Genomic DNA, 26,366 nt, shown 5'->3' with positions numbered 1-26,366 from the left:
GCAACAGAGCCGCTAGAGGGGGGAGCTGGGGAGTGGGAGCAGAGGGGGCAAACACACACGGTAGCAACTCTTGTGAGAAGTGTTCTTCTATTTAAAAAGCAAAACAAAACCTACCCCCTCAAAGGCTCCACATCCACTCTTTAATTTTGGGTCGCTTTGTCTCAAATTTTTTGGATTAAGGTGGGCTATGAAAGTTAAAACTTAGAAGTTTTACATGTTAGAAGTTTTACATGTTATGCTTTTCTCTTTGGAATGATAAAGCAGGGAATAGGTTCTAAAGTTAGCAATTTGAGGGATAGTGACATACAGCTAAAATTACTTTTGGAAATCCTTTGTGTCCATCAACCAGTAAAGGACGATAAATGCAGGGATGGGAAATGCGAAGTCAGGTAAGATGAGGTGCTCTTGCTGAGCGTGAGCTGTGTGCAGAAAGACTTGGGGAACGGCAGATCCCACCCACCAGTTAATTGACATAGAATGACCTGTGCTATGTAAATCATTTCTCTCCTGTCTGCCTTCCCCAACAGAAAAGTAAACAGTTGCTTTAAAAATGAATTTTCAGATGTTTATTAGTATAAAGGGACTAATGCAGTTCCTAAAAAAATAAATTCAAAATAAATTAGTTACCGATTAGTAAAACATAGAGCAAGGTTGTATTTAAACTGTCAGTCTCCTGCCCATTATGAGATTAGTCACTCCATTGGCCCTACAGTGAGGTCTGCTGGGAGGGTGTGGATGGAGCCAGGCCTGGCTCCTCAGCCTTCCTCCTTCTGGGGCCAAGCTGTGGTCCTTCCTCACCGCACCGTCTGCGCAGGCAGCTGAGCATGATTCTACCACAGGCTATGGGGCCTGCACGAACGACTCGCCTTCCACCCCAGCCCTGGCTGCCTTTCTGGGCAGACGGCAACTTGGCTGCCCTGGCACCCAAGCTGGGACCTCTTGTATGACCTATTCCTTTTCAGTGGCCCATAGCCTTGGCGCCAGCCCCTCAACTTGCTTCCGGTCTAGGTGCTGAAGAGGCTTTTTCATTGCACAGGGTCTCAAAAGGAAACTGCTGGCATAGCCAAAATGAGTGGATTGAAGGAGGGTTTATGGTAAGGGTGTAGATACAGGAGTAAGCCCTTCCCAATATTTTTGTGGCCCGGGGCCCATATCTTTGTTCATACTGATTACATGTTGAAATATTTCTGGATATCTTGAGTTAAAATATAAAAATAAATTTTACTTATTTGTAAAAAACCATTTTATTGAGGAATACCATAAACATTCACCCATGTTAAGTGTACCATTGAATGGTTTTTAAATTTCCTGAACTGTGCAGCAATCACCACAGTCCAGTTCTAGAACTTTCTCATACAAGGACTGTTTTAAAGCTCCTCAGGTGATTCTGTTCTGTGGCAGGGCCAACAGCCCTGCTCAGGGATGGGGTCTGGGGAAACAGGAGACATATGGTGGCCCAGGGTGTAGGGACACCTAGTTGACACTGAAATAGATGCAAATGAAATTTAAAAGAATGTAAATGGGCATTCCCAGAGGCAGTTTTGGTTGTGGGGAGACAAAGGACACCCGCTACTGAGATGGGTTGTGGAAGGCCAGGCCCGGGTTCAGGAAGGCTCACCTGGGCTGAAGATAGTGCTGGGTGGGTGGGTGCGGGGAGGAACGGATAAGGAAATAGGGGGGCACATTCCACATTTCCACCTGCAAAGAGAACCCCGTGCTTCCCCCTTGACCTAAACTTCCTACCTCTGCTGGAGGAGGGGAGGCTGGGAGGTGGGAACTGGGGTGGGTGTGGGGAGTCCACAAGACCCCCTGCATGACCCAGAGCCAGGTACATGGGAGCCACTGTGTACCAGAGGGGTGAACCACTACCCGAGGACACACTGGGGCAAATGAGGAGAATGAAGGACCTGGGGTTCTGCTCCTTCTACCTCGGCACAGCGCCCCGAGCCTGTTCTGACCTGCTCAGTGTCCAGGGCTGGCCCGTCTGGACCCCTGAAGCGCACTCTCGCTTTCCTTCAGCAGGACCTTGCCTCGCCCCATGGCTCTGCCTCCTGTCAGCCACAGCACCAGCCACTGTAGGCCTGGCAGAATCTCCGCCACTTGGCACCCGAGTTTATCGTCATTCTGTGATTGCTCTTGGTGACTCACCCGTTTGTGCTTGTATCTGGTCGACTGTGGCTCTGGCAGGCACTGGTGCCCACGAGGGCTCGGCTGCTGGCCAACACTGCAGCAGAGACCTCTTGCCATGTGCCCAGTCTACCCTGGTCTGTCCCCTTCACCTTGGAGAGAGCGACTTAGGAGCACCGGTTAGTGACACTGTATGTGTCCCAGAACTTGGCTGTGAACAATAGTTAAAGCAAGAAAGGGATTCATTAAAAGATACTAAGTCTTCCCAAACCCGCAGGGAGGGTCATAGCACAGGCTCCAAAGGCACACAGCAGAAGGCTGCAGTCGTACCGTGGGGACTGGTTTGAAACACACCGTGTCTGTTCTGATGAAGTGTCTGGACACTAAAAGCTCAGCTACTGCTGAGCCCCTGGGAGAACCAACACCTTGCCACTGTGACCTCTAAAAGCTCAGGTCCCCTGGGCGCAAGCTTCTTTGCGACTGTCTCACAGGCATGTGTGACTGGCTGAACCTGGGCCGTATGACCACGTCCCAGGTTTCGTCCATTAATAAAGAGCCAGGTCATGTAAAATTCATCAGGGTACCACCGCCCCCCCGCCCCCCGCCCCGGAGGATGCGAGTTCTGGGTTTAGCTTCCTATTGCATGACCTTGGGTCTCATTTGTTCTCTGAGCCTGTTTTCTCATCTGTAAAACGGACACAAAGGACACCCCCACTTTGTTCCCTCAAGGGCTGTGATTTGGATCTGATTTTACCTTTTTTACCTCTTTAATGAGCTTACCAAATTTACATGTGCGTTACAGCATTTTCCATTGGACAGTGCTGCTTAAATATTATTGTACACAGGAATTATGGAAATGAATGTTCTGACTCACTGGGTCTGAAGTGGTGCCCAAGATCCTGCATATCATCTTTTAAATTAAAAAAGAATTAAGCTTATTGGGGTAGCACTGGTTAATATAACACTATGTAATTTTCAGGTATACAAGATTACAATGGGACGCCCGTGTGACTCTCCTGCATGCTTACCGCCCGAAGTCTAATTTCCTGCCATTAACATATATCTGACCCCCTTTACTCACCCTCTTCCTTCTTCTTCCCCTTTCCTAACAACCTTTTTGTTGTGTGTATCTGAGTTTGATTTTTTACTTTTTGTTTTGTATTCCACATGGGTGAAATCATGGTTTATGTTCTTTTCCTTCTGATTTATTGCATTTAGCATAACACTCTCAAAATCCATCCATGTTGTCTCAAATGGCCGTATTTCATCTTTTTATGGCCGAGTTAAGTATTCCATTGTGTGTGTGTGTGTGTGTACCCAATCATCTGTTGATGGACGATTAGGTTGTTTTCATGTATTGGCTGTTACAAATAATACTGCAGTGAACACAGGGGTACATATATCTTTATAAATAAGTGTTTTCACATTTTAGGGGGTAAATACCCAGAATTGCTGAACGTATATGGTGGCGCACGCGCGCGTGCGTGTGTATCTCCATACTGTTTTCCATAGTGGCTATACGTTCCCACCAACAGTGCATGAGGGTTCCCTTTGTTCTGCATCGTCGCCAACACTTAAATTTCTTGATTTTTTGATAATAGGCATTCTAAGAGGTGTGAGGTGGTATTTCATTGTGATTTTGATTTTAATTTCCCTAATAACTAATGATGTTAACCATCGTTTCATTTGTCTGTTGGTCATCCATATGTCTTACTTGGAGAAGTGTCTATACAGGTAATCTGCCCAATTTTGAATCGGATTTTTTTGCTGAGCTGAGTTCTTTATATATTTTGGATATTAGCCCCTTATTGGAAGTATCATCCAGAAGTATCTTCTTCCATTTCAGTGGTTGCCTTTTTGTTTTCTTTTGCTGTGCAGCCTTTTAGTTTGATTTTTGCCTTTGTTTCCCTTACCTTTGGTGTCAAGTTCACAAAAACGGCTCTGAAACCAAGATCTGCAAGTGTCTATTTTTTTCTATGTATTTTGTTGTTTTAGGTCTTACATTCAGCTATTCAACCCATTTTGAGCTAACTTTTGCATAAGGTATAAGGTAGTAGTTTAGTTTCATTCTTTTGTAGGTGGCTATTCAATTTTTCCAACACCATTAGTTGAAATTTTTTCTACTTGTGTAATCTTGGCTCCTTCGTTGAAAAGTAGTTGCGTACGTATGTGTGGGTTTATGTCCAAGCCCCCAATTTTGTTCACCTGGTCTTCCGGCCAATACCATGCTATTTTTATTAGAGCCTTGTAGCAGCCTGTTATCATGTAGTGGGACCCCTCTGACTTTGTTTCCTTTCTCAAAATTGCTGTGCCTGTTTGAGACAGATCTTGTGAAGGCAATATGTAGTTGGATCTTTTTTTAATCCATCCTGCTACTCTGTACCTTTTGATTGGGAACTTCAGTGCACTTACACTTAAGGTGATTACTGATACATGAGGGCTTACTACAGCCATTTTATCTTTTGTTTTGTGGTTGCCCTGTTTCCATTAGTGTTTTGCTTTTGTGATTCTTTAGGTTTATGTTAAAAAGTGTTTCACATATAGTCCCTGTTCTTCTGATTGCATCTTGTTTTCATTTACCTGTGCAAGTTCAGTCCTTTTCTTCCTCCTTTTTGATGTTTTGTCACAAATTACCCCTTTATGCTATGTGTTCATTTCTGAATTGCAGAAGTTAGTCTTTAAAAAAAAGCACTTTCTCCTTAAACCTTCATTGTTTAATAACCTGTTCTGAAACAGACTTGCAATTTCCTGTTTGTCATCATACTCAAACGTTTTATAGACGATTGTCTTTGTTTCAGCATTTCTTATAATGCAGATCTTCTGGTGTTCTGGAAAAGCCTTTATTTCTCCTCCATGTCTAAGATAGTTATCCCTTCGCTGAATATATTATTCTTGGCTGGTTATTTCTCTATTACAGTATTTTAAATATTTCATTCCACACTTTCCTGGCTTGTAAGGTTTCTCCTGAAAAATGATAATCTAATGGGGTTTCCATAGTAGTTTACAGCTGTTTTCTGTCCCCCTAGCCCAGCTGCCTTGAGAATTCATTGTCATTAACTTTCAACAGTTTTAATATAATGTGTTTTGGAGGCCTTTTTGAGGTGTTGTTAGCTTCTTGAGTTCTAGAAGGATCTAGCTCTTTCCACAGGTCTGGGAATTTCTCATTGGTTATTGCTTTTAATATGCTCTGTTCCCTTCTCCTCTTCTTCAGGTATGCCCATTTCCCTTATGTTGCTCTTTCTAATGGCGTCACACAGTTCTTGTAGAGTTCATTTTTTAAAACTCTTTAGTTCTCTCTTCTTTCACTTGAGTCATTTCTAGGTTTCTATCTTTGAGCTTGCTGATTCTCTCTTCCGTCTGGTCTGCTCTATTTCCAGTGCTCTCTGATGCATTGTTCATCTCTTTTACTGAGTTCTTCAGCTCCAGAATGTTTGGTTCTTTCTTTTTTTTAATCCTCACCCAAGTACATTTTTTCATTGCTTTTTAGAGAGGGGAAGGGCGGGAGCGGAGGGGAAGTGGAGGAGGGGAGAGAAACATTAATGTGAGAGAAATGTCAGAGAAACACCAATCAGATGCCTCTCGTACACGCCCTGACTGGGGATCAGTGACCTTGAGCTTTGCAGGACAGTGCCCAGTCAGTGGAGCCACGCTGAAGGGGGCTGTTTGGCTCTTTTTTATAGTTTCGATCTCTTTGGTAAAGTACTCCTTTTGTTCATTGATTTTGTTCCTGAGCTCACTGAACTACATTTCTGAGTTTCTTTTATCTCATAACTGCAGTCTTGAACTCTATTGTCATTTAAATCATAGCCTTCCATATCTTTGAGTTTGGTTTCTGGAGACTCTTCATTTTGGTTTTTCTTTTTTTTGCAGAGAAAAGAATTTACTGCAAGACTGCCAGACAAGGAGACAATAGACAAAACTCAAATTTGTCTCCTTAAACTAAGGTTTGAGACAAGTTTTAAGAGGTGAGGTTAATAAAACATTATACATATTTGTAAATTCTAATTTGGGAGGGTCTGATTGAATGGTTCGGGAACTTAGCCAATTAAGATACGGTATGGGAAGAACAAGACATAGTACAAAGGAATTCCAGTTTGGCAGCATTTGATTAGTTGAAGTCATGAATTCCTTGTGATGATTTTCCTTCCGCCTGGGCAACGGTTCCAGCAGGCACCACTCATTTCAGAAATGTACCTATGCGCACCAAATCTTCAAATCAGTTCTGTGTTAGTGTGAAATTTGGTTTTGCTGAGTGCTCGTGGTCACATCAAAGACACTCAGTTACTCACTGTCCATACTCAGGTGGGCTAAACTGGTTTCAGCTGTCAACATAGGAAGCATTCAAGCCTCTACAGCATTTTTATGAAAGTTTGGAACTGATGGCACATCGGGGACCCAGATCACAAATGCTCCCCGACTTTTTATTTTCTCTTTGTGCTACCTTGTTGTCTTAGTTATTCATGGTACTTATTATTTATTGTTTCTCTGCCAGCACATTTGAGGTAGTGAACTCTTTTCATTTTTAGGTGCTGTTTTGCTTTTAACTGAGCAGGTTAATAAGTAGATACCTTCCATATTCCAGTAGATGGTATGAAAGCACAAGCTTTTGTTTCCTCTTACCTGCATTACTGGTACGCCTGCAGTCTTGGTGGGACAGGGTCCCTGTGGTTGTGGAAGATGCACTGTGTTCCCAAGGTGGTGAGCATTCCCCTCTGTGCTGCCTGGGTCGGGACAGGACACCCATGGTAGGATGTGGCAGGCGGTAGGGCTCCAGGCTGGGCGCTCCCAGCACCGCCTCCTTCTTACTAGTAGCTGCCGGCAGTGCTATGCACGTGAGGCAGCTCCACTGCCTCTGGAGGGCTCTACCGCAACGGGCGGGTAAGGGAGGTGGGTTTGTGAGTCTGGTGGTTTTGCCTGCTCACTAGTAATGCTGGCTGCTAGTCCTCAGCTGCCACACCACTCTACTGTCTCGTCACTCGGTTTAGCCACAATGGGCACTACTCAGGCAGGAATGTTGCTTCTGCCCCTCCTACCCTCCAGGCTGCTATGTGAGGACTGCAGCCGGAGATCTCCACAACTGTCACGTCAGCTGGGGCTGCAGTGGGTACCAAACTGCATCTCTGCCCCCACCTCTGTCCTTCCCCATCTGGCCTCCTGTGCTCACCTCCAGGTGTATCGATAGGTGAGTCTTTCAGACACGTTTGTGTGTTGAGCAGAGGATCCTTGGTTGAATTGTAGTTGGGTATCTAACTTGTAACTTTAAGGGGAGATACACATGGGTCTTCTTACTCTGCCATCATACTGAGGTCACTCTCAAGATCACGCATTTCTAACAAGCTCCCAGGTGATACTGGCACTGCAGGTCCAAGGATCACTCCATGAGTAGCAAGGCTGTGGAGAAATTTAGGAGCTAAAGGGTCTGGGGCATGGTGTTCATAGAGATGGCTATCGTTCTTCAGCTCTTAGCAGGTTTTTTCTCAAAGGCCCTCAAGGGGGTAGCAGAACTCCCAACTGAAGCCAGTGCCATACCCCATAATTTCCCCCGATGGTGGGTGGTAGTCGCAGCCCTTCCCACTAGGAAGACAGCCGTCTGTGCTGACACAGCATTGTTCTGTTTCTGTCCCTACTTGATCAACCTTGGAATGGAAGGTGTGTCTCTTCCACCTACTTTCAAATCACTTGGTACTTTCTTATCCAAATCCTGAGCCACACATATTTTTTTGCTTATGCTTTACAAATGGCTTCCAGATAATGTTTTTAAATTTAGGGAAATAAACTGCTAGGAACAGTAGGAAAGCCCCTTCTTCAAAATCTAGGCATCTGCTGAAGTTACACGGCAAATGGTAAAAGCCATACCCGGGGGGCGGTAATGAAGAATCTGATGTGGACCTGGAGGTGTTAATGCCTCAGCCACATGACCCTTAATGACTTGAGCTTCTTGCACGCAACTGGCTGTAGCCCATTTTTCAACACCAGCCTACTGCTGTCAAGTATCTCCTATTTCTTACTTTTCAAAGGGGGCCATTTGAAATCTCCATCAGAATATCGGAGTTTCCCCTACCACAGACTCCCTCTCATACCTTCCTACAAAAATCAGCAAAGAGTCACTGATGTAGCGCTTGCTGTTTTACTATCCTTTTTCTTCCAGAAAAGACTGTCCCTAGACAAAAGAAACTGGTAGCTTCTGGTTTTAAAAAAAACAAGCCACTTCATCTATGTAACTCTAAGCAGACTGTGAACTCCTTTCCCAGGGTATTTTCTCACCAGATCCCCTGGAATGGAGGGCTGGACGTGGCCTTCTCTCATTAAACATTTCATAGCTGAAGTTCAGATGACTTGCTTAAAAAAAGCTGTTTCAAATTTCCTGGTACATTTTGTTGAAGCAACTTTCAAATGACCTCTTTGTCCACGAAAGACAAAGTTATCCTTAGGTCTCCCCATCATCTGCTTCAACCTGGTTCTCACATCACCCATGTTGTAACAGTGGGGACGGGGAATTTCTGTATGCATATTAGATGGGAACATGTTTTTAACTGAGAGAGACTGAAAGACACTAACCGAGGTACAACACGCTGTTCGGGACTCTTCCATTTCTGTGCCTGCCTTCCTCCTGCTGAGGGTAAGGGGTAGGGCAGCCATGGCAGCAGTTCTCCAACATTCATCCAAGATGGTCCGACTGTTCCCCTGCAGCCAGTCATGGTGCCCCTGAGCCTGCGGGATCATCCATCTGGGAGAGACCAGTTACCGGGGCGGGGGGGGGGGGATTCTCCAAAAACTGCTTGGTTCTCCTCTAGCTTGAAAGATTCCCTTTAACCTCTAATATTTTTTTCTTTTTTGTCCTGAACAAAGTCTGGGCAGGATCATTTGGGCATCCTAGAGACGCCCCCTTGGGGGCTGTTACAGGCATGGAGTCGGTGTAGGGCACAGGTATCATCATGTGACGGCTGCCAAAGAAAAATCCATCTTTCAAGAAAGTATATAATTGGCAAGCAACCAGTGTCCCAGATTACTAAAGATGAACTGTTATGACTGCCACCATGGTCAATAATTTTTAAAAAGTATCAGCAGGCATGTTTTCTCTCCTGGCAAAAAATTACCTATAATTTATATAAAATATTCCAGGGTTACACCTCATTCTTGCTACCCTTAATGTATCAGTATTAATAATAATCAGTTTGAAAAACACATATTAACAAAGTACTGTTAAAAGATTTATTATAATAATAGAATAAAACTTTAGAAAACGTCTGCATGCCTCAGACTGGCTTGGGAGTTGCGGAACGCGAACTGTCTGCAGCAGGGCACCGCGAGGAGGCCCTCGGAGCCTGTAGCGCGCTCAGCGGCGCACCACCAGGCGCTCTCTCTGGGGTCACCGTCGCACAGCTCCTGGAAGGAGTCCCGTCCGCTACACCCAATGCTGACATGTTTTTCACTTTAAATTACAGATGTGCAAAACTTTTCTCAGTCATCCTACGTACAAAAAAGTCCTTAACACACCATTTTAAGCAGCCTATTTGGTGCCTCTGGGTTTTTATTAGTATTACCTTGTTTCAACAAATCATTTTAATATGGAAAAAGGACCAAGTTCTATGGCTTTTGTTTAAAAATAAAAACCAGCTTCAACTTTTTAAAAAAGCTGTTTACATACGGTTCTGGCACCTACATGAAAGATTTTAATGAGCAGCAAAGAGAGTAGAAAAAACAGTGGTTGAAATGTATACTTAAGAATATTTACAGGGTGGATCCAGTGCAAAATAATGAAAACCAAAATACCTCAGCAGAGTAAGCCAGTATGTTGGTGTTCATGACCACTACAGGGTTTGATCATTTAACCCTAAGTAAAGTGCGTCTAGGTGATAACAACAACAAAACATACCCTATCAATCCCCGTATTTCCCATATCCTTGTAAGTTTTGTTGAATTACTCTAGATACGAGTTTGTGATCTCTGGGTTCTGTTCTTTAGCTTCATCTCACGTTCATGGTTCCATAAGAGGCTTACTTCAGAGAAACCATGACTAGTGTTCCTTTCAGCTGAAGTCAGTGTCTACCCTCAAGCCCCAAGTCTACATCTTTCAACTCTGGAGACTAAGCTCTTCTTTTTAGGGTTGGAAGTACCTGGATAACTCTTACGGGATTTTAAGTTCATTTGGTAATTTGTTCAAGTCTACCACTCTATGAATTACAGACCTGGATGGTACAAAGCAATCCCCGCAATCATAAAGCTGAGCAGTTCGAACAGAGGAGAGCCTGTTTCCTCCCAAAGTGGAAAATTCAGAGCCAGGGAACTTGGGGCTCCTGGATAGGAATAAACACCCTGCTGCAACGCTACCAAACACTATGACACTATGCCAACAGCAAAAGCTATATAGCACCTCGGATTTGGAGGCAAAGTATCATCTATAATTACAATGAGAAAAGAAGCCAGGGCAGGACAAACCTCCAAATGATTTAGCTGAGGTACTATCATGCTAGTCACACTAACAAGATATGGTAATAATGCCTGTTAGGAATTTTTCATAGGATTTCTTTTTGTAGTTGTTACATAGGGTTTTTTTTTTTTTTGCAGTTATTAAAAATAAACTTACATATTTGTACATAATGCCTCTCTACAGTTTTCTTGTAAGATTGTCAGTAAGAGAATGACAAAGACACGTTAGCTAAAAATGATCTCTTGGTGAGGAAAAATTCTTCCCACAGACCTTTCCCCAGGAAAGAGAAGAGCAGTATCAGCTAGGAGGAGGGACAGCAGTGTCCTCAGAGCGACAAAGACCTCTAGGAAACGGACAGGCAGGATGGTTTCCCTGGAAAAACCTGCCACCTACGAAACCCCTTAGGAAGGAATAGGACTCCAGAAGAATACCTAAGGCCAGTCCATTCAGTGGCTTTTAACCTGTGCCCAGGCAGGCATTTAGCTTACATTAACGAATGACCTTAATGACTTTCACTCACAGAAAATTAGTTCAATTTCAAAATGCACATAGTGTAGATGGTAGGAATTCAATAATCTAGTTAAGAATGAACTTAATTCCCCTCAGAATATAAGAAAATAGGTTTAAAATCTCTAGGACATTATTGCAGCTAGAATTACTTCTGTTCATGGGTGTGGGTCCTAAAGAAAAGACCTTAGCTTCTTTGGTGTGTGGGGAGAAAGAAAAACAGGAATGTCTCACGAGCTACGACAGAGTAGCACAAGTGAAGTAATTTTAAAACTACCCACCCCTCCCCGAAACACTACCTTTCCAAACAAAACCAAAGCCCTTGACCTAAAAACCAAACATGACCAAATTATAAAGAAATCAAGTATTTCAAATTGCTTGCTGGTTCTCTGTACAAAAATGATCGCAGAAAAAGAAACTCATATTGAACAGTTTTTTTTATCTTTCAAGTCTTAATCATCAAGAATCACTTCCTTGTGATTCAGCCTCTAAAATGCAAAGTGTTCAGGAACAGTCCCAGCGTCGGAGGGCCCACATGTCAGCCTGTGTCTGCGGGTCCTTTTGCCTGTGATCAAAGGGAGCCCAGAGGAGTTTTTGCCTCAACGAAACTGGCTTCCTGCTCTGGGCCTTCTCCCACCAGCACAAGTTTGGGTAGGAGGGCCTTTGACCCCGTTCTTTTAGTTATCCTACGGATGTTGGTCACCACCGCTGGCCATCTGACAAACGGAAATGCCTGTCTCCCTGCTTTAAAAGAAAACAAACAGTTTCAAACCTGTTTTTGTTCCAGGCATGATCTTACCTAAATATATAAAGTTAGTTTACTTTCTTGATGCAAATCTGGCATGTTTTGATCCATGCTCGTTAACGGTGTCCAGTGTACGCTTTAAACCAGGAGGTCACCGAGGCTGCAGCGGAGGAGATCATCCCGCCGGCACTGCTGCTGGCAATGGGCGGGGACGCCTGGGTGCTCTGGCTCTGGGAGACTTCCACGGGCTGGGAAGGGATATCACAGAACCGGGGGCTGGGCAAGTTCTCCCAGTCTGTGCCCAGGTCGGTTTCCTCATCGCTTACGCGATCCTCGCCACTCTCATCTGACTCTCCAGCGGCTCCAGGATCCACAAATTCCATGGACTCCTCGAGGTCTGCTCGCACTTCGAAGGGCCCTGACCTGTGTGCAGACAGACAGTGAAGGGCCTCTAAGACAACCACCATGCTCACAACATGTGACAATAGGTGACAGAAGACCTAATGGCATGTAGGAAACCCAGAGCTATCGCTGCACCTGCTTCCTAAGTCTGCACTGTATTCAGTCACTGTTGGTCTGAGGGGTTTTTTGTTTTGTTTTGTTTTGATCTAAGTAACTCCCATCTAAGTAATGAGTAATTCCCCATACCACACTTCTCAATTCTACCTACTTTATTTAAGAGCCTGGATGGAAAAAATCCATCCACTGAGATCGTCCATTCTGGTCCAAAGTACACTTTTCTGTTTCAAACAACTTCATTATCTATGCATTCTAATGGCACAATCCTGACAAAAAGTTACCTGATGTATATACTCAAATATATTAGTACAGCAAGTATCAAATGGTGTACAAAGAAAACTAGTATGTTCTCTGCCTTATGGAAACCCCCAATTTTTAAACTCCGGACTCAAAAGAGCTAAATGATAGAGCTGTAAGCACTTGGCAAAGCACCCTGGGAATGGTGTCAACAACAGGCTGCCGATCACATAATTTTCCAGGGACACCTTTATAGCATAGAATGAGATTGTTTAGAATATATTCATCTGGAATAGTGCCTTTCAGGAAATAACTTTTTATTCTCTAAAGGTTCCTAATAATGTCCTCACCTCCAAACCTAATAACCTTTCTTTCTCAGCCTCACTCCCTGTGACAGGCCTTCTGCATGTCCCTTTTCAAGTGCCCACCCACTCCTGCCACACGGGAGCCAGGCCGCACCTCCTTCAGACAGGCACTCACCCCATCTGTGGCCCCTGCAGGCCAGTTCCCGGCAACCAGCTGTGGGTGTGACCCCGGCCCTCAGGAGCCCGGTCTCCACTGCTGCCCCCAGGATAATAAAGTTCACTGCCTTGGTTCATTTAAAAGTTTCACTCGTAATTACTTTGGGGAAAATGACAGAGGAGAGCAAAAATAACAGAAATGAGAAATACCCTAGAATTGTACAGCCTGACCTTTAGTCCATGGTCCAAACTTCTTAGTCTTATAATGATAAAAGCCTAGTGTGGGCCTCCTACATACCTCACCAGACCTGCACCTGCTCACTCACTTGTTCTAGGGTCAAGTAGCCTCCACTCCTCCAAGACAACCATCCTGCTTCCCAGCTGGAACACAGCAGCAGTAATAGCCATGTTTTTTGTTCTAGGTTTAAGGCTTTGCAAGTATTAATTAAATCGGATGATGTGCCACAGGGTTTCCTACTGGTCTCTCGTGAACAGTTTACATTTCAAAAAGCCCCTCAAACCAGGCCTCCACCCAACCCAGAAGTCCTGGTTTTGCAAGGGGTGAATGGAACAAGAATTAGGAGGGAATTCTCACAACTTTCCTTCCTCCCCTGGAAACTTTCTTGAATAGACTGATCACCACTGAAACCTGTATGTTAGCTGATGTGTCCCTTTTCTGTTTTCTTATGGTTCTCTTTCCAGTCTCTTTTCTCTCTTCCCCTTTTCTTTTCCTTGGCAAACAGGTCTACTCCAAAGACATTTCTCTTCTCTCAGATTCCTCTCCTAGCCGCCCCCTCCTTCCCCAACACCCTCCTGCCTGCCAGAGCCCTTACTGAGTGCTGCCACCCTCCCAGACTCATGTCCTCAGGTACCTGAGGTGGTCTCCTGGTCTCAAAAACACAAGCAGCTGGGGCTCCTCCCGCCCCCTCCAGCCTGGGATCACCAAGTAAGCCTCCTTTCCACCCTCAACGTCTCCCCCAGCTCCAGTCCTCACGGCGCCACCACCTCACTAGCCAGCCCCACCCCCGCCCGCCTCTGCTTACCAGAGAGACGTCCCTCACTCTCCTCATGGTGTCTGCCTATTAAAAATGTTCACAATTTAAGTATCTTAGATGGTCTCCCTCTCCCAAATTGCAAGGCGCTCTGGTTCTGCTCCGCTCAGCTCTGCTGTCCCAGGGGCTAAGTCTCCTGACTCCCCGAGGCTGCCTCGCAGGCCCAGGTCAGCTCCCCAGCCTCGCTCCTTCCTTCCTGCTGGCTTTGAGGCTCAGCCTGTGTCCTGTTCCTCTTTGATGCTGCCTGAACTACTCTTGGGGTTCTTCTTGGCCTGAGAATGCCATTGCCCCAGATCCCCTCTTTAAGGGTTTTCCCAGGAGATGGGCTGGAGTGATGCAAGGGGAGAAAGGACACTTCCTTGAGGTAGAGCCCCACACTGGAAGCCACCTGGACCCCAGGTCTCTGCTTGGAATCCCCTAGAGCAGAGTCCACTTGGCATGGAGCAGGTGCTCAATGGATGAATCCCACAGCAGCCAGCAGGAACAATTTTAGTTCCAGCGAGTGACCTACAATTCTGGGAACAGGCAGAGCAGAAGAGACCCCTTGAGAGGCCGCTGGGACTTTTCTCCACTGACTGCCTTTCTCCCATCACTTCCAGCATAATCTATGACCTGCCCAGCACACCCGCGCCACACAGAATTAACTAGCATAAGAATTAAGTCTTTTTGCTTAAAATTTTTGGGGAATACAGGTTATAAAAGCCAGAGAACTTATTTTCTCATGACACAGGGACTAACTCTTATCAATTAAGGCAACAAAATGATCTTTTTGTCTTTTAAAAGTCTCTTTTTGCAAAATAGTTCATTTCAAAAATATTGTAGAATATACAACATCGAGTGTGAACCCTAATGTAAACTTTGGACTTTGAATGATAGTGTCTCCCCACACACAGCACAGGAGTAATAGAGGAATTATACAGTGGAGAAATCACACAGTATCTTGACTAAGTGATTGAATTAACATCACCCATAAAGAAGGACAGAAGGTCACTGTGGGTCCCCGAATATGAAATCCAGGGGACACTCCTGCCTAGGCTGTGCTCCAGTCTAAAATGCAGAGCCTGAATCTTACTGCAAGGAAACATCAATCTCAAAATGAAAGTTCTATTTTAAAAAGGAAAAAAGTTATTGTTGTAAAAGGAAAGACAAAGTAGGCTGTGAAATGTTTCAGATTTAAAGAGACATAGCAATTAAATACAACGCCCAACTCTGGACTGGATCCTGGGACGGGGAAATACTATAAAGGACATCATCTGGTGCACGGACAAAATGTGCATGTGGGCTGTAGATCAGAGTAGGACAGTGTTAAAGCTGATGTTGATAACTTTGCTGGGGTTAAGGAAGAAACTATCCCTGTTTGGAGGAAGTACATATTGAAATATTTAGGGATCAAGATATGATATATGTAACTTATCCACAGAGAGTAGAGAAAAAAATGTTTTGGTACATTTAAGGAGAGGAAGAGTAAGAGAGGGAAAGACGCACAGATGATAAAGCAAATGGGATAAAACACTAATAAAGGTGAATCTGGATAAAGGGTATATGCGTCTTTGCACTGTTTTTAACTTTTGGATTTTTTTCTGTAAGTTTTAATTTATTTCAAAGAAAATAAGTTCATGTTGGATTCAGGATAGACTCCTCCGTTCAGCTGGTCTACATGGAAACAAGTCCCACACAAATCCCATTACCAATGTCTTTAAGCCAGACTGAGGGAGCTGTGAAGACGGGACTTCTGAAGCTCTGACTGCTGGGTTCACAGACCAGAAAAACTCCAATGTGATAACAGGCAGGGGGCGGGGGCGGGGGCGGGGGCGGGGGCGGGGGCGGCGCATGGGTGCACACACGCACACACTCTTCTAGAGAACACCCCTCTAAATGGAGGGCAGACTCAAGGGCAGGCCCGGAGAAAACCTCAGATCCTCTGAGGAAATAACCACCATCACCACTGGATACCATCAGTCCTTTCCTGTTTGCTGAACTGGTGGAAAATGGAAACCTAGTTTGAATTGCATTTCCTTACTCTTAATTAAGACTAAAGCTATTTTTCATTTGAATTCTGACTACTTGCATTTCTTTTGTGTGAGCTGTCTGCTTGCTTTATTTCTTTGTGAGGTTGTTTGCCTTTCTTTTATTGACCTGAAAGGTTTAAGTAGTCTAGATTTTAATCCATTGTCTCCTCTAGATATTGCAAAATATATCTGTTGTTTGTCTTTTAACACTTTTTATGATATCATTTACCAGAGACATTCAGTTTTTACACATTAAAATGTGTAACTCCTTTCCTTTATGGTTTTTGGGTTTTGTGGCTTGCTTGGGAGTTCCCTCCCCACCCTATGATTATAAAAGTCTTTTCTCCTAGTTACAGTTTTTTGTTTTTTTTTAAAAAAATATATTAAGGTGGTTTCTATAATCTGGAATTAATTTTTGTATGTGGAATGCGGTATGACTCCAGCTTCCCCCGTGACTACCCAGCTGGCCCACCACCTTTGCGCTGCAATTACTAGGATTCAACATGCCACCTCTATCCTGTATTTCCACACATTTAACAGTCTGTTTCTGGACTCCTTTCCTCCTCTAATTGCTCTCCTATTTGCATACTAACAGCACCCTGTTTTAATTACCTTTATACTGTTGTCAAAGGGACCAAGGCCATCCCTTGTTATTCTTTTCCCAAATTTCCTTGAAGGCTGTGCTTCTAGTTAAACATGAGAATCAGCTTGTCAAAAAAGTTCCATGAAATATCTGTTGAAATTCTCATCAGGTTTCCTTTTCTGGGAAAGTGGCATTTTTACAACTGTGCCTTCCCCTCCTAGAAAATCAAAAGGGTTTTTCTGCCTTGGGCCTTCTTTCATTTGGTGCCACACCTCATAAAGTGCCTGGCAGACATTCAAGAATTACATGTTGATTTTTTTTTTTAAGTTTCATAATTTGCCATCATTGGTGTGACTCAGTGGGTCGGCTGTCCTCCTGCAAACTGAAAGGTCACTGGTTCAATCTCTCATCAGGACACATGCCTGGGTTACGGGCCAGGTCCCTGGTGGAGGACAGGCAAGAGGCAACTGGTCCAAGCTTCTCTCACACATGATGCTTCTCTTCCGTTCTCCCTCCCTTCCCCTCTAAAAATAAAAATCTTTTAAAAAAAGTTTCATAATTTTCTTTACATAGATTTACATGTATTTTTAATGATTACTCCTCTATAATTTATAGCCTCTGTTGCTAAAGTAAAAGGGATCTTTTTTCCATTTCACTTTTTAACAAGTTGTTGTGGGCACATATGAAAGCAACTGCTTTTATGTATGTTGATCTTATATTTAGCCACCACACTGAACTATCATTTCTAAGTTTCTTAGTTCTTTTGGATATCCAGTTCAATAATCATACGATCCACAATAATGTGTACTTAGTTTCCTTCTTTCCAATGTAACATACACCTTATTTCTTTGTTAAAATGTGTTGCCTTGACTGGGCCTTCAGAGCAATGCTAACACAGCAGTCACATAGGGCACCCTTGTTTTTCCCTGTCAGGGACTGCTTCTATCAAACATCTATGTAAGTAATATGTCATTAAGTATAGTTTTTGCTATATATGCTTATGGTAGGTATCATTTATTAATAATCTCTTTTTGATTTGACAGTTTAACAGGAACTGAATTTTATTTATTGCTTTTCTGTCATCCTGTGTTTATTTTCAGGCTGATCTTGTGTTTATTCTCTTCTTTGATATGTTAATGTGATAAAGTGATGTGCTCTGGTTGAAAACACGAGTATCTACAACTTGGGAGTCGTCAGCCAGAGGTGTGTTGGGACCCTGGCTCCACTACTTTTTACTGGATCTGTGATCACAGGCATGAGCTGCCTGACCATGCTAAGCCTGTTACTCCCTGTGTAAAGAAAGAATAATAATCCTACCTAGATTTCAGGCATGCCAATACTTAGCCCTGTGTCAATAAATAGTGACTCAATACATATTGTCTTATTATTAATGATAAATTTCCTAATGCTGAACCCTTTGCAAATAAGGTACAGAGAGGATGGCAAGCAAACCTACGGAATCAACCACTAAAACTGGGATGGATTTTTAATGGGTTTCTGTGACTCCTAAACTACTTAATGGGATTTGGGGTAAGGAGCATGCACTCCCTATAAAATGGCAAAAATTCTAGGTGTATGTGCAGGTTCCTGGAGAGAGTTCAGAGCTTTTCACAAAGTTCACCACTGTTTTAGGCATGGGGAGGGAAAGGGGGAGAAACATAAGACAATGGTTATGGGGAGATTGTCGCAGAAAATTTACTGCAGGAAGGAAGCCAAGCACCCTGCTCAGTGAAGGGGACTCCCCTTGAACCTTGGTTTCAGTGTCAAAGCAAATGAATGATGGGAAGGGACCCTGCAAAAACTCTCCCACTTTTTATCTTTCTTTGTCCTTTCTCCAAAGTGCAAATATATTAACCAAGCCATATCTGTATGAAATGTATGGGCAGAGTGCTAAGAGCAAGGAAGAAAGGTAAGCTTCCAGAGAAGGGGCTCTTCGATAGTGCAAAAGACAGGCCTCATCAGCATCATGCATTTATGGGCTGAGCAACTGAAAAGATCCCGTAGACCAGTCCCAGATGATCTCTTGAGTCCTGGTTTTTAAGCTACTTCATCCCATAAACGTCTCTTACCCTTCATCCAACAAGTGGTGGTCAGATTGACTCAGGGACAAGTGAATTGTGAAGAACTGTTATGACGGGAAGGAATGAGCAGGCACAAAAGAAAATGCACAGGCAACGGGCTGACCAGACAGGGCTAGAGTATAAACAAATGCAGATTCAAAGAAATGGTGTTTGAGCTTCACAGCACAAGAAAGGCCTCACTCCAGGAATACCTGGGCTCTTCTAGTCTGTTTTAAGTGTGGAAAATGCTCGATACTAATTTTCTCTGGGAAATGATTATGTAAGGACCGTAACGATTCAAATATGATTAGCCAGTGTTTCCTTCTATACAGAAATGCATTATTTTTGTCCCTTCTGGAGTTTGGGGATGAGGAACAGGTCTCTGTACACTGCCAACACATACAACCACCCCACTTAAGAGTGGTCACGACAGCAGCACTCAGAGAAAAGCAACAAACACCCTTCTTACCTGCCCAGGTGTTCAGAATTCGGGCTGACCAGGTACATTAGATTCCTGAGGGTATGCAGTGGTTGTAATTGATCTAAATTTACATGCTAGAAAAAGCAAAAAATTGATTACTATTTTCAGCCATATTAACAAATTAAAAATTAGTTCACAGTACATTTTTCATACCTGAGAAAAGCAGAGGTAAAGAATATTTGCATTCAGTTTCTTTACTGCTCGAGTAAATTTCTGTCTGCTGAGATTTTCCCCACAAAATTCGCTGTAAAACAAACATAATTTATAATAATTTCTTTGAGGAAATTCTATGTTGAGTTATTCATTATGAAGAGTATACTTTAAACTACAGTTCAGTGTATAAAACCTACCCTGTGGACTTTGCCTCTTAAATGTCCTTAGAAACTTTCTAAGAATGAACTAGTCCCCTCAAGGAGCAATTGCACTGCGTCTATAAAAATTACAAATGCATATACCCTTTGACAAAGCAATTGTACTTCTGAAAATTTATTCCACACAAATAGTAGCAAACTAATAAAATGATGAATATATAGGATTATTCCCTGAAGTATCAATAGAAGACGAGTAAGATCCTAGAACATTAACGCAAAGGAAAACCCTCCAAGTGTCCACTTAACACAGAATGACAGCTGAAGGCTCCCAACAGCCCTACAAGGCCACACACGATTGCACCCCGACCTTCCCTGCTGCCCTCCGTCTCTACTGCTCTCCTTGCAGTTCACTCTTCCCAGGGCTTTGCCCTGGCCTCTCTGCCCACAGTCTCCTTCCCCAGGGTCCGCTCAGCTTGCTCCCTTCCACTCTTAGGTTCACGCGTGATCACATACCTGCCCACCCAGGCACAACACACCCTTCGCTGCTGCCACGTCCCCTTCCTGTTCCCCACAGCGTTTGTCACCATCTGACGTAGTTTATTATTTGTCCCTTCATTAAAATTAAGTGCCAAGAGAGTAGGGACTGTTTTCATCACCATTTGTACCTGCTAGGCACCTAGAACAGCACCTGACACATTAGGAGGCACTCAATAAATATTTGTTGAATAAATAAAAGCTTAAAAGCAAGATGCAAAACAGCTTAGTATACTGATACCTTTTGTGTTTAAAGGGGGTGTGATGGTAACCACAGAGGTTTATATTTGCGTGCAATGCACGGATAGCTAAGGGGTGGTAGGACCGGTCTTAGTAGGAATTGAGTAGACTGTAAATCTTTACATTTTAAAAATTTTAAACTACATACTTTTATAAAAATAAAAAAAAATTTCAAGTGTTTCAATTTACCCAGTTCTTCTTGCACATGAGCACACCCTCTGAATATCCTGGTTTTTCCTTCAGTTCTTTTTTTCAAGTGGGAGGATTCTCTGTGGTCTTCCCAAACACTTCATGTGCAATTTTAGGCTAACACAAATTTGCAGTACATGAAACTTTGCAATTAATATCAGTATCTGTAGTCAGACTTCTATCTTGATAACGCTTAAATTTTTAAATTTTTATTTAATTGGAATAAATGAGAACATAATAAGAACACAAGAGATCCAAGACAAAGAAGACATCACCACCTTCAATTACTTGCCTGTTGCACAGCTTTTTGGGGAGATTTACATCGAGTATGTGCGACAAAATGTTGACTAGCTGAGTTGCATAGCACAGGGCAGCACTGATTGTGTACGCGGGGTTGTTATGCTCCATGTCTACAGTGTAAAAACAACCACACACCAAACAGCTTTAATTTCAACAAAAATATGATGAACCTATTATTTTATAATTTCTAATTCTGTCATTACATTATTGATGGTTATGTTTATTCCTTACTAATAAGAGGTCCATGTTTCATTGTTTATGCTTCTTACTGAGTGAAGTGTTATCTAAGCAAATGGCCATAAACAGGCGCAGCAGCATAAATGAAATTGAAGTCTGAACTGCTTGAACCTGATAATGTATTATTTACCTGAACAATTAATGCTCAGAGAGACCTCCCTTGACTACCCTATGGAAAAACAGTCACTTCCTGTTCAGCCCCGCCCCATGATGCTGCTGGTCCCGCCCAGTGCACACTCAGGGTGTGGTGCTTTTGATCACTACTTGCCTCCTGTCCTCCCCACAGAAAGGCAAAAGGCTACACCTGGCTTGGTGACATCACTCTTGTATCACCAGCACACAGCACTGTACATGACAGAAAGCACACACTCACTAAATATTTGCTGAATGACTAAATGAGCAGTCCTTCTCCAACAAAGAAAAGCTACAGGAGTTTTAAAGGGCTTCTCTATCATGGTATTCAACCTCCATTTAGGACTGCTAAAACAAGCTCTTTAAAAACTATAAAAATGGGACTCAGGCTAAATACATTTTAAATAGTGAGGTCTTTTTATTTAAATGAGGCAGTATTGACCACCAAAATGTGAAATATCTAAAATATGTTTTCAGTATACCTACAGATGGATAAACAATGTAGTATATCCATACAATGGATTATTCAGTGATAAAAAGAATGAAATGCTAGATACACACAAACCTTGAAAACATGCTAAGTAAAAAAAAGTCAGAAACAAAGGGCTACATATTTTGTGATCCCATTTGTATGAAATGTCTACGACAGAGACAGAAAGCAGACAAGTGACTGCCGGGAACTGGCTCAGAGGAGGGGGAGTGGGGAGCAACTGCTTTATGCCTTGGAGTCTCCATCTGAGGTAATGAAAATGTTTTGGAATTAGATAGAGGTGAAGGTTATACAATGCTGTAAATGTACTGAAAACCACTGAACAGTTCACTTTAAAAATGGTTCCTTCTGTTATGTAAATTTTATCTAAATTAACAAGTACATATTTATGCAAGTTTTCAAAGACTATTTTGCTCTCACCAGGACCCTGGGTGGTTTTCTTCTCTTCCACCCAGTTGTAGTAGGCAGAGTAGTCCCCGTTGTTGGGAAGGCTAATCCAAGGCCCTGTAATGCTAATGCTGGTGTCCCCATTGTGATCGTCACAGACCCATCTCCCCGAGTGGTAGGTCGTCCTCCGGGCTTCAGCAAGCTTGCTCACAGTGCTGGAGGTCATGGCACTGTCACTCTCTGAAGACACATCTGCGGGATCCCTAAAAATCAGAAGATGTGTATGGATTTCAAGGGACTGAGTTTTAAAAGAGTACACGATATAGTACTTGCCAAATATGCAGACCACCACAAAGATGCACACGAGGACAGGAGTTTAACGCGGAACATGTAGAGGTAAGTGACTATCAGAGGTGAAGATCAAACCAGCGGTGGCTTCAAATGCCAGGTTCTCAAATGACTTGGTCTCAAAATCCCTTTATGTACTTAAAAATTTCTGAGGACCCCAAAAAACTTTTGTGTATGAGGGTTAGAACTATTAAAATTTTCTGTGTTAGAAATCTGAGAACATTTTAAATTATTAATTCATTCAAAAGTAATAAAACTATTATATGTTAATACAGCATGTCTTTATGAAAAAAACCTATTTTTCAAACCAAGAACATTAGTAAAGAGTGACAATGCTGACCAGCTAAGTCACAGCACAATGCAACACTGAGACTTTTTTGGAAATCTCTGATACCCAAGTCTTTCAGTTGTTCTTTCTAGTAAAAATAGTGCCCCATGAAATCAACTACTGCTTGCAACTCACTCAAGTGCTTCTCCTGGAGCCAACCACAGCACTTCAGTCTGCAGCCAAGTTCCTGTGTACTTCCCATTTCATTACATGGTATGTTCAAAAGACAAACATGCAGGCCCAAGACGAGACAGTTTAAATACAAATAATTTCTATTGCTTCATCAAGAACATTTTCGTTGTAAAACTGTTTTTTTTTTTTTCCTTTTAAACACTGCAAGTACATGGTGGAATATGACAACTATTATACTACAGCTTGGTGTCACTGCCTTGAAATGTGTCAAACTGCCAGAGGTTTTACCCACCATGGCTTTTGAGCCCCAGTGCAAATGTCAACAGAGTGAAAAAGGAAAATCAAGTGTTAGTATAGAACAATAAAAATAGTTCTGACTGCAGAGACCCCCTGAAAGGGTGGCAGAGGCTCAGAGAAGTCCGCAGGCCATACGTGCAGAGCTGCTGGTCTAAAGAACAGATGGGAATGAGCAGTCATAGCAGGCACAAGCGCACAGGAGGGGACGAACACCAAGCGTCCGGGGAGCAGAGATGATCAGTGGGGCTGTGTGCGGAATGCACAGAGAAGTGCCAGCAGACGGCGCTGGCAACGTCGGGAGGAAATGGGAGACCGGGAGGGACCTTCTGTGCAGCACTATGTTTAGATGCTGTTCTCTTGGCCAGGGGTTCTTGATCCTTTTTCCTTCTGCCCCAACACACATGTAGCATAATTCCTACTGGCTGTCACAGATAAGACAGGGTGAGAGGACTGTGGCCAGCTTTAAGCTGTCCGCTACTTCTTCCTTTTCCTACTCAAGGAAGTTTGAAAAATGTGAATGAACAAGAAATTTTATTACAGGGATAACTTCAAAACCATAAGCTTAAAAAAATTAACAGTATATAATATATAGAAAAATTTAAACAGCACAAGTAGAAAGGAGAAAGTATTTCTCCATGTTTGCACTTCTGCGACTCCGTATGCAGCTGTCGGTCTCCTTAGTGTCCTAAAATCCTCAAGTGTCTTAGTCTCTGTTGGCTGCAGTATGTTTAACATTGATAACTTGGCCCGTGAGGATTTTTTCTGGACCAATACAAAAGTTTATTTAATAAAAGTTCAATGTGCAAATGTACATGACTCTACTTTGGTCCTGTAGTGATAAAAGAGTGCTGTGGAGAGGGGACACGTGGGAGCAGACGACTTCTCTGGTGAGCACGGCCATTCCTCATACTCGCCCCCAGGCTTCTATCATGATGATACTATTTTCTCCTATTACCAACACTCCAATGTTGTGCTGTTGCCTGCTAGGTGCCATCTCCACACATTTATCTATCACAAGTTTCATACAAAAGGATCAAGCCCCCACAATATTCCTTGGACGTGTCTGCCACCATTTAATTTCAATGATAACTTCTTGTCCTTACATTTTTTTAACTCGGGAGGGTGAGCCCAAGATACCCCCAAAGGTACCTGTGGCGTCTCTCGCATTCCCGCAGTAGGCCCTGGCCCATGAGAATGTAATTGGCATAATATTTCTATTTTGTCATATTTTTATCCCATTTGGTCGGCATAATATTTCTATTTTGTCATATTTTTATCCCATTTGGTCTGGCTGGTTGTCTTTACACCAATTTTAACGTAACCTCACTTTTCCTCACTGATCCAAAAAGCCACCTAAGAGGTTTATTTCTGAAAGTTCTATTCTGCTGTATTTTTGATCTGCCTTTTTAGTTTATTAGCAGCTATTGTGAATGATAAATTACTTGGTAAGAATGCAGAGAGAAGGTTTTCAAACTAGAAGCAACAGATATTAAGAGCTTAGGAAGCTAAGTTTGACAAAAGACAAAGGGACAGGTTGAAGTAGAGGTAGCAGAACAGTTACAGAGCTGGCGGTAGCGCACTGGCTGTCCCATTCTGGGGAAGGGGGCTGGAAAGTGAGGGTGACAGGAGAGACGGGAAAATCCTCAACTGAGACAGCCTGGTGGTTAGTGAGGGAGCATACGAAACTCTTCAGTGGTGTTTCTAAACCTGGCTGCTCGTCAGCATCATCTGGACAAGTTTTAAAATATAAAAGTATTATAAGATGGACTGGGAGGCTCAAGGTGTGTCCTCTGGACCTGTTTTTTTCAAACGCTCCTGGGTGACACTGATAAACAGCCAACTGCAGAACCACTGTCTTGCTGTCCCATTGACCCCTGAGGGTATCCGCGTACTGCTGCTTATAAGGAGACTTAGGGTACCTAGTGCTCGACAGCAGCTAGTCACCAGGAAAAGGCTGTCCCCATGTAAAGGACCCCAAGCACCAGGTGTTTTCTTCCATTTTAGTTCAAGATTTTTCTGTGAAGTAAGCATTTACAATATTATCCCTGTATAAGAGACACGGAAATAAGACTTTGAGGTTCGAGAACCTGCCTCATAACAGATAACTAATGAACAGCCCAACTGGGATTGCAGCCAACACCAGCCACCAGAGGTTTTCCGATCAGGAGTGAGTCAGCACCTCACTGGGAAGCTGTAAGAGTACACAAGCCTGGGCCCCAGTCTGAGGGCCACCAGCCTGCACCTTGGCTGCCTCCCCACCTCATGCAGTGTGTAGTGTTTGCTGAAGCAGATAAGACTTCATTCAGTAACTACCAGGAAAACCCATGGACCCAGAATGAGGTCAAATAAATAAGGTGCTGACACACTTGAAAAATACTAGATCTTTGGAACCGGATCTGTTCTAGAGTCGAAAGACTTGCTTACTGTACCTCGCACTGGTCTTCACTTCCTCGATTGGAAAAATGACAGAGGTGAGCTCTAATATATGAGATCGCCGAAGATTCGCCAGACGTTCGTAGTGACTTTTTAAGTCAATGATTTTTTTTTCTACTAGGTCACCAAGTTTGCGATTGTGCCTCTGAATCTTTTCTTTTTTCTCTTGATGCCGCTCTGCTCGAGTATAAAGCTTCTGATTCTTTTCCTTGGTTTTGAGAAGGCCTTCAGAGGCTACAATAAATCACACCAAACAATTATCTCTAAAAAGAGTTCTGGAATCTATTAACTCCATTAAAATTGTTTGCAAAAGGTTGTGAGCATGGCAACAGCCTGCGTTCATGTTCTAAAGAGCAGGGCCCCCAACCCCGCAGGCCGCCAGAACCACCTCTAGCAGTGCACCCAGATGTGATGGCCTGTCTGCGGACTTTCACCCATTAGACAAGAAAAATACAGAAACACGGACTAAGTTTAAGAAATTTTCTTTTGACATTGCCATAATATTCAAGCATGCAATCTTTTTTTAGTAATTAATTGTATTGTATTCTATAAAAGTATTGGTATTGGTTTATGACAAATTGGCAAAGGCAAAAAAATCTGGTCTTTTACTACAGGCAGTTCGAGAACCACTAACCCAGTATCCACTGAATGAGACTGTAATTTCCTAAATCCAGGGTGAGTCACAAGATTCTCTGTAGATTTTAAAAAAGGTCACCAAGTCACTCTGCTAGGGATGGAAGCCACTGTTATAAAGTCCACTACTTTAGAACCATATATTTTATTTTCTGTGATTGTT

At 43.1% G+C, this 26,366-nt stretch overlaps 1 protein-coding gene and 1 pseudogene across 1 annotated transcript in view; both read right to left on the bottom strand.

The window, feature by feature from the left end:
* Positions 1-9,626: 9,626 nt before the first annotated feature.
* The window catches only part of ATG14 (autophagy related 14), a 33,128-nt gene continuing 16,388 nt past the window's right edge, over positions 9,627-26,366 (bottom strand). Inside the window, exons 5-10 of the mRNA XM_054567531.1 lie at positions 25,567-25,804; positions 22,066-22,295; positions 20,779-20,896; positions 19,366-19,456; positions 19,201-19,286; positions 9,627-12,233 (exon numbers count right to left, since the gene is read on the bottom strand). Of these exons, the coding sequence (XP_054423506.1) occupies positions 11,927-12,233; positions 19,201-19,286; positions 19,366-19,456; positions 20,779-20,896; positions 22,066-22,295; positions 25,567-25,804 (1,070 nt within the window). The 3' untranslated portion in view covers positions 9,627-11,926. The remainder of the gene's footprint in view (positions 12,234-19,200; positions 19,287-19,365; positions 19,457-20,778; positions 20,897-22,065; positions 22,296-25,566; positions 25,805-26,366) is intronic.
* Positions 23,787-24,374, bottom strand: LOC129066013 (small nuclear ribonucleoprotein G-like; annotated as a pseudogene).

This window comes from Pteronotus mesoamericanus, unplaced genomic scaffold (assembly GCF_021234165.1).
Source record: "Pteronotus mesoamericanus isolate MK-2021 breed Mesoamerican mustached bat unplaced genomic scaffold, CSHL_Meso_final contig_182, whole genome shotgun sequence".
NCBI lineage: Eukaryota > Metazoa > Chordata > Mammalia > Chiroptera > Mormoopidae > Pteronotus > Pteronotus mesoamericanus.
Note: the sequence above shows the minus strand (reverse complement) of the source record. Positions and strands in the feature narration are given on the sequence as shown.